Source organism: Loxodonta africana, chromosome 4 (genome assembly GCF_030014295.1).
Source record: "Loxodonta africana isolate mLoxAfr1 chromosome 4, mLoxAfr1.hap2, whole genome shotgun sequence".
In the NCBI taxonomy this organism is placed as follows: domain Eukaryota; kingdom Metazoa; phylum Chordata; class Mammalia; order Proboscidea; family Elephantidae; genus Loxodonta; species Loxodonta africana.
This window is the reverse complement of record NC_087345.1, coordinates 89,055,073-89,063,780: the sequence shown is the minus strand read 5'-3', so window position 1 is coordinate 89,063,780 and position 8,708 is coordinate 89,055,073. Positions and strand designations below refer to the sequence as shown.

Below are 8,708 nucleotides of genomic sequence, written 5' to 3'. Positions count from 1 at the left end.
TTGGTTCCAAGCTGTAGATTCTGGTCAGTGGGCCTGAGACCTCCCCGCTAAAGGACAATATTTGGTCTATTGCATAGAACCAGTGCTCAATTATGAACCTGCATGAGCCACCTCATGCCCAGGAGAAAGGCAGGCTAAGGCTCAGAGATGACAGGTGGGAGTAAAGTATCAAGAACCAGGCTTGCTGCTGCAGACAGAGCAATATTAAAATCTCTCCCAGCAGAGTTGGTTGCCCCTAGTGACTCACAGTGCCAGTAAATCTGTCAGAGTCCCCTTAGCATGAAGAGTGCTGTGTGGGGGGATTCCGCCCTCCCCTCCTACTGGTCAAGCCCACCCAGGAGTTTTTCAGCCCAGAGGCTGGGGAAGAGGAGAAGATGAGGCTGGCTGTCTGGATGAGGAGGGCTGGTTACTATGCACCTTAACTTGGGGTGGACAACAGACAAATGAGATGCGCAAGCATTCAGAGCAACAGACAGGAAGTCTGGAGAGGAAAGCAGTATGGCTTTATTGATTTTGCAGAACCCTACTGGGGGGCTCAGGCTGTGGGCAGTGGAGACAGAGCTGGCCAGGCAGAGCCCAGTGACGGGGGTGATGGAGCAGGCCTGACTGGTTCAGGAAGGAGGTGGGAGCAAGCTGTTGCCAGCTCACTTAGTATGTGATGGACGTCTTCAAAGTTGACTCGACCGTCTTCTTGAGGATGGTGCGGCAGTTGGAGCTAGAGCTGGAGCCAGAGCCAGAGCCAGACACAGAGCAGGAGCCCAACACAGGGCCCTGTCCAGAACCCAGGATGACACTGGAGCCTCCAGTCACGATGCTGGAGCAACTGGACCCAAAATCAACTTTCTTGCCTCCGAGTCCACAAGTGCCCACCAGGTCTCCACCGACTCCTCCAGGCACCGTGGTGCTGCCTCCCACCGCAGCTGCAAGGAATGCACCAGGGTCACAGCAGGGTCCTCATTTCCCCATGGGGACCCCTCTCCCTAAGTCCACAGATACTCACAGATCGTGACCTGGCTGGTGCACTCCCCAGACATCCTGGAGGAGAAAGGGCAAGAGGAGGAAACTCTAAGAAAGGCTGCAGAAAATGCATCCCTCCAGGTGCTCGTGAGCCTGAAAGCAGCTCCCCTGTACTCTCAGCTGGTAATGTCTACAGTCCCCAAGGTAAAATCCCTTCCGGCAGTGCTGGCTGCCCTTAGTGAATCACAGTGTCAGGAAAGCTATCAGAACCCCCTTTGGCAAGGAGAGCACTGTGTAGGGACTCAATCCTCCTCCTCCGCCTTTCCAGAGTCACTGTCCCATATCCCCCCCTCCCACCAGCCTGCCCCCACCTGCACTCCTCGCCCTCCAACAGCCTCCGGTAGGTGGCGATCTCCACGTCCAGGGCCAGCTTTGTACTCATCAGCTCCTGGTAGTCCCGCAGAAGGCGGGCCAGGTCCTGCTTGGCCCTTCTCAGAGCTGCCTCCAGCTCCTCCAACTTGGCCTGAGCATCCTTGAGGGCCAGCTCCCCGCGCTGCTCCGAATCAGTGATGGCCGACTGCAGGCTGCCATTCTGGGTAGGGAGTCAGGGTGGAAATGAGGGAGGAAGTGGCTATGGACCCAACACAGTCCCCTAAAGCACTTGGTGTGGTTATAACGTGAGACTAGGGTAGATTATAATCTCACAGGCTCAATACTACCCATGGGCACCCCCTGGTGCCTCTCATTCTAAAGGAACCTATTGCCTCTTCTGCTTCCTCACCTCCCTTGCCACGTCCTGAGGTTATCTCCCTTACTTCTGCCCTTCCCCAACCCTCAGCACTGCACCTGAGCCTCTCCTAAGGTACTTAAAGCTCTTCCTGTTCCATATGGATAACTGCCTACAAATCTCAAGGGGTCCTTGATATTTTTAGGACAGCCCACTTTTCATACTTTGTCCTGTTATCAAATCTTGTGCCTCAATTCTGGTTTAAAAAATACCATCTCTGTACCTACCTCTCCAATCTAATAGAAATCTCCTAGAGAAAAGGCAATATCCCTGTCTAGTCAGAAGCAGAGTTGTATGACAGTCTTCTAAATGTCTTCACACTTGACTCAGGAAAGAAGGCGTTCCCTAAAGGCACTCATTATTTTTTCCCACACAAACACCCTGTGGATAAGGAACATCAATAGCATTTTACAGATGAAAAAAACTGAGGCTCAGAAAGGTGGTGAGTGGCAGAGCTGGGATCCTGACTCCACACCACGGACGTCCAGCCCACTGCTCTTACCGCAGCCCACAGCCTCGCACAAGGAAGCCCGGTTTATGTCTGTGCTTGAATAGGCAAAGGGGGCAGCTATATCCCCCAGAGGGACTCTCATAGGAGAAGTCCGTTGCTGTGTGTGTGCAGCTGTGATTCCCAGTCACGGGTACACTGTACCAGTTAATCAGTTACAGTCGAGTTGATTCTGACTCATAGAGACCCCCCGTGTTTCAGAATGGAGCTATGCTCCAGAGGGTTTTCAAGACTGTGACCTTTCAGAAGTAGACCGCTAGGCCTTTCTTCCAGTGCGCCTCTGGGTGGGTTCAAACCACCAACCTTTCAGTAAGTAGTCAAGCACTTAAACATTTGTGCTACCCAGTGGCTCCTTCCTCAACAGAGGACCAAGAAATTCAGTGTTTGGCCTTCAAGTCCCTGCTAAGCTTGAGGAGTAGGAGTCAAAAGAAGAGATAAGAGATGACCCTGAAGTCATCTTAAAACCTAGAACTATTTAGCTAAACTAGTAAAAAGATCAGCCTGCAGTATTACGCTCTTTTAAGAACTATCTATATGGGGTCAAATTGACAGCAGCAACTTGAAAGATTAGATAGGAACCTTAGGGGGCGTTGAGTTTATGTTAATGAGGGAGGAAAAAGAAATGGCTGGTAATAGTGATTGCACAGCTCGAAGAATGTAATCGATGTCACTGAATTGTATGTACATGTAGAAATGATTGAATTGGTGTATGTTTGCTGTGTATATTCTCAACAACAACAATAAAATTTAGAAAAAAAAATTTTTTTTTAAGAGCTGAGTTAACCCTTTCCCCAAGAAATCAAAAGCAAGGTATACACATGGACATGGATTAGAGTGTGAATGGTACCCCCTGGGGTTTTGGCAACATCCCAAAAAAGCCAAAATGCAGAGGCTAGAACTTATGAGAAAATTACCCAAATCTCCAGCCAGCGATTACATTTTTCAACACAAAACCAGTGGCAACTGAAGAGAGAGAGACTAGGAATTGGAGAGGGAGTTGAAAGACTAAGATGATAAGAGGAGAGGGGGCCAGGAGGGCTCATGGGGTCAAGAAGCTTACCTGCTTCTTGAGGTTCTCAATCTGACTCTGCAGCCTCTGAATTGCTTGGTACAGCTGGGAGATCTGGGCTTTGGTTTCCCCCATACTGTCCCCTTGAAGCTGGACAGATGCCTGAAGCTCGTGGTACTGAGAGGGGAGCAGAGGTGACCCCATTAGTAGAGAGAACTCCCATCTTTGACCCCAAGACTAAGGAAGACACCATGTTCTCAGGGTTTTCCCTCCTACATCCTCATTTGGAATATGGGTTAAACACCTGGACCAGGAAATAATAAGATGTGCTAGCAGAAGTCTAAACTCTTCTCCCTCGGTGGCCTCCCACCTACAGGGGTAGGAAATAGTCACCCCACGCAGCCCAAGACCTTCAGAGAAATCATTGGAACTCCCCCAATGGGACTGAGATGAGTGTCCACCTGGGGCATGGGCATGGAGACCCAGGTTATTCTAGCTAGTGCTACTCCCCCACCCAGGCCACACACCTTTGTCTGGTACAGTGCCTCAGCCTCGGCCTTGCTGGTCCGAGTGATCTCTTCATACCGGGCACGGACCTCAGCGATGACATCGCTGAAGTCCAGGCAGCGGTTGTTGTCCATGGACAGCACCACGGAAGTGTCATTGACCTGTGTCTGGAGCTGGCTCAGCTCCTACAGGGAAGATTGAATCAGTGTCCACCATTCTCTGGAAGCCCCAGGCAGGTGGTCAGGATGCCTAAGTTTTTCTGCCTGCACTGTCAGGGGGGCAGCTCTCGTTCACCCCAGGTGACGTTGAGCATCCCCTGCCCTCTTTGGGGCTCAGTGTACTCATCTGAAAAGGAGGTGGTCTCTAAATACCTTTGCAGCTTCAACATCAAAGGCAAATAGCTCTTAAGGCCTTCTGTCACCTGGTCCCCATGGCTCCTCTGCCCTCACATCATACTTCTCTCCCCCACCTCCTACCCTACTGCACCAGCCACAATGGTCTCCTGGCATTTCCTCAGTGACACTAGGCACGCTCTTGACTCTGGTCTTGTACTAGCTGTTCCCTCTGTCTGGAATCCCCAGACACTCACCTGCATTGCTCTGTTCCTCGCCGCGTTCAAATCTTTGCTCAAATTTTGTCTTCTAAAGAAGGCCTAACCTGACCACCTGTTTTGAAATTGCCACCTGCCTATGCCCCTTCCCTACATTCTCAATTCTCCTCTTCCTGTTGTAACTTTTCTTTTTTCCATAGACTTTATCACCTTCTAGCATGCTTTAGAGTTTCCTTATTTATTAAATCTGTTGTTTATTGTCTGTCTCCCAGTAGAAAGTAAGCTTCATGATTTCTGTCTTGTTATGCTTTGATGTGTCTCCAGACCCTAGCAATCCACATGGTAACCAACCAACTGTTGTCTGGTGGATCTAGATTCATGGTGACCCCATTTGTGTCAGAGTAGAACTGTGCTCCATAGGGTTTTCAATGGCTGATTTTTTGGAATTAGATCTCCAGGCCTTTCTTCCAAGGCACCTCTGAGTGAACTCAAACCTCCAACCTTTCAGTTAGCAGCCGAGCACATTAACCATTTGTATCACCCACAGATTCACATAGTAAGCCCTCAGAAACTGTTTGCCCAATGACCGCCACAGGCTCTAAGTCACCCTAATAGGGTTTTGTCTCCCCGCTAGTTTCCCACCTCACCACCAGGAACCCACCCTGCCCTCTCCCTTCACTTCTGCCCGCCTTTGGTGGATCCTCACTTCTTCATACAAACGCCTCAAGAAGCAGATGTACTCTCTCAGAGCCTCCAGCTTGCCTTTCAACTCCATCTTGCTCAGGAAGACCACATCCACATCCTGGGGACAGGGAGACAGACACCATATACCTCCCAGTTCCTCTTTGCCTTCCCCACTCTGTGGCTTGGGAATTCTGTTCACACTTTGCCCCACACCCACCCCCCATCTTGGAGACCCACCCCTTCCTCCTCAGCCCAGCCCTGCCCCACTCTCCTTTCCCCAACACTGCCCCACTCCTGACTTCAGGAAGCCTTTCTTGATAAATCCCAATCTGTTCTTCCTCCGCTCCCTCCCCACCTCTCCTAAAGTGACACCCAGAGCTCATCACTCCGCCCCTCAGCTGGGTCTTGTCTTGTGGTCTGAGCATCTCGGTAGATGTTCATTTCCCTGGGGGTTCCCTGAAGGTGCCTTCCAACAAGATCTCCCACTCTCTGGCCCCCCACGCTGGGCCCGGACGTTGTGCACAGTGAGTGCTCAGGACCAGAGGGGAACGTCTGACCCCCACCGGTACCTTTTTGAGGATCACAAAGTCATTCTCAACCGTGGCACGTGTGTGGGCCTCTTGCTTATATCTGCCAAATAAGGAGAGAAGGGCCCAGCCTGAGGTGCTGAGCTGACAGTCCATGCCCCTGCCTCCAAGCATGACCTCCCAGAAGAAGCCACCCTTTCCTTCAGATGCTCCACAGGAGGACACACCACCAACCCCTTTTCCACCTTTCCTAGGAAGAAGCTCTTATCATGTCCTAGTTACCTTCCTCTGCCACTCTTTCAGCCCATGTCCCTTAATGACAAAAAGTCCACATTATGTTTTTAAGACATGTTCAGATACCTTTTCTCACTTGCTACTTACAACCACCATCTAAGGTAGGCAGTTTGGGTTTTATCAGAATGGTTTATATGACTTGCCCAAGATACCATAGATGACTAGGGGGCCAAAGCAGACCTAAAATTCAGGTCTCCTAGCTCCAATCTTGGGCCCCTTCCAGAACCCACCACCACCTAAAAGCCCATCCTCCCAACAGCCCTAGAAAACAGCAACAGCAGGTGACGTTTTCCCAGTTTGTAGATATGAAAACTGAGGCTGGGAGAAGTTAAACAGCTACTCCTTCCTCATAGTTGCCCAAACCCAAGCTCCTTATTAGTCCAGGACTCTCTCCACACCACCAGGTGACCTAGGTGAGGAACTCAGAACCACAACCCAGCTGTGAATCATGCCATCAGCCTGGGGATGGTTCCACTAAATTGATTCCCTTCCACTTTTGAAACCAGAGAACATTTGAGTCACATTGGCTCAGAGCCTGTTGAACAGGAATTTCTCTAGAAAAAAACCCACCAAGGCATTTTTGAAATAAGCCCTTCCCAGCCCTGACCAGAAACAGGGGCCCTCGGAGCAGGGGCCTGTTGGAACCAAGAGGCAGTCCAATTGAGGCAATCTCCCTGGCCTTCCTCCAAGGCTCTCCAGATCTGGGCAGGGGGTTGCAGGGCCCACTTTACCTGCAGCAGGTGGGGCATCCTGGGATTCAGAAGGAATGGGGACGGGAGAGGGGGCTTAAGGGGCAGTAAGCCCTGTGTCTCTGTGAGCTCAGCATGGGGGAGACCCTCTGGCTGACAGACACAATCTGAGTCCTCCCACATGCCTCCCAGGCCCCATGGCAAAGTGCTGACAAAGTGGCTTTGCCTACTTGGCCTTATACTCCTCCTCCTGGTCCTGGCAGGTCTTCAGCTCAGCATCCAGAGCACCTCGTTCTCTCTGGAGCAACTCCAGCTTCTTCCTGAGATGGGTCAGGTAGTCTTCAAAGAAAGGCTCTAGGCTCTGGGGGCTGCCACTCACCCCCTGCTGCTGAAGCAAGTGCCACTTGGTCTCCAGCACCTTGTTCTGCTGCTCCAGGAACCGAACCTGCAGCCCAAGCAGAGGGCCCCTGAGGCTCCCATGGTACTTTCTGGGCAGAGCCTCTGGAAAGTAAAGCCTTAGGGACCCTCCAGTCAGCCCCCTTTTTCCCTGCCTCCCAACCCAGCCTGGGCAGAGGCAGGGCCTCATGCCTTCCATGAAACCTGAGCACATCTAAGAGTTTGGAAGGAATAATGCTGGCCAACCTAAGCTCCAAGCATGGAACAACAAAGCCTCATAATAACCAAAGAGACTCCAGTTAGACCACAGGGAGGACTTCCCGGCTGCAGGGAAGTATTTAGAAAGGTGATAGAAGGAGACCAGACTTCCCCCATTCCCAAGTCCATCACGAGCAGCTTCTCTGAGGGGAACACAGAGACAGGGGCTTGGCTGAGTTGACCCTCACCTTATCAATGAAGGATGCAAATCGGTTGTTGAGGGCTCTGATCTCTTGGGTCTCCTGGGTCCGTACCATCTGGAACTGGGGATCAATCTCCATCTTCAATGGGGTCAGGAGATTCTGGTTGATGGTCACTTCTTGGATGCCCCCCGGAGGGCAGAGGGAAAGCCCAGGCCTGCCCTTCCTTTCCCCAAACTGCATCCCTAGCCTTTCTCCTGACCCCCAGATCCTCCCACTGGAGGCCCCTCGGCGCCCCCTGAAAGAACTAAGGCTCCTGCTGCTGAAGCTGCCCCTGCCTCGGCCCCTTGAGCGAGCAGAACAGGCCGAGTGAGCACTGAAGCCCCTCTGGGTCCGGCATGGGGAGAGAGACATGGCAGGGACTAATGATCACGAAGCTATAGACAGATAGGCAGACTGTCAAGGTGTATGAGTTCCTGCCCTGGAGCCTCGGCACGAGACTTTTATTCCCTCCCGTGCCTGGGCTGGGCCTTGGAGAGCAAGATGCTCTTGGCCTGACTGTGTCTGACACTTGGCTCCAGTTGACCTATCCCGACACACACCCCTGCCCTCAGAGGCCTCCCAACCATGTGCAGAGCCCAAGGAAGAAGGAGGCTCAGACCCTGTTCCTGGAGCAGACCCTGAGCAAAGCCACTGAGGATCATTCAAGGAAGGCTTCCTGGAAGAAGACTTTGGGAAGGAGAAGAGTCACATTTAAGGGGAGAAGAAGATAGAGGGCGCTCAGATAGAGCATCAGAAACCCCTGGAGATGCTGGACAGTGGAGAAGGAAGTTTCTCCAAGAAATATCTGCCTGCAAAAGTTGGAGAAGGAAGGCACTTTGCAGCTCTACAAAGCCAGGAGGTCAAGAGAGTTGTTATTGTTGTCGTTGGCTAAAAGACACTCCAGGATTTGGAAATGAAACAGAAAAACAGGGCATCAAAGTCCCTCCTCTAGCCCAACCCAGCAATCATCCATGAGGCACCACCCCAATCACTCCACGCTCTCCCATCAGGATAGCCCAGAACAGAGTGTCTCTGAGCCCAACCCGTCACTTGTCAACAGACACACAGATACCAGGCCCATCCACCTGGGGTTAATGACTGCATTTACTCGGCAACAAACCAGAGATACCCAGGCTCGGAAATAAAATGTTTATTTAGAAAAATACTCTGTTAGTGGACTGGGAGCAGGAACAGGGAATTTGAGGTTCTACGCAGGGCAGCTTCAGGGCTATTTTAACCTGAGAGCCAGGTGAGCAGAGGGCATGCCATGGTGTTTAGTACCCGCTCCCGCCACGCAGAGTGCTGGGAGGAAACCATGCATAGCCTCCAGTTCAGCTCCTGAACTGCTACGAGCAGCGTT

The 8,708-nt window shown here is 51.8% G+C and overlaps 1 protein-coding gene across 1 annotated transcript; it reads right to left on the bottom strand.

Moving 5' to 3' along the window:
- Window positions 1-117: 117 nt before the first annotated feature.
- KRT78 (keratin 78) lies at window positions 118-7,886 on the bottom strand. The gene is made up of 9 exons (XM_064285274.1): window positions 7,355-7,886; window positions 6,743-6,957; window positions 5,572-5,632; window positions 5,025-5,120; window positions 3,789-3,953; window positions 3,313-3,438; window positions 1,329-1,549; window positions 1,001-1,035; window positions 118-920 (listed from the first exon to the last, which is right to left on the bottom strand). Exons 1-9 carry the CDS (start codon window positions 7,718-7,720, stop codon window positions 649-651), a joined length of 1,557 nt encoding a protein of 518 aa, XP_064141344.1. The 5' UTR covers window positions 7,721-7,886; the 3' UTR covers window positions 118-648.
- Window positions 7,887-8,708: the final 822 nt, after the last annotated feature.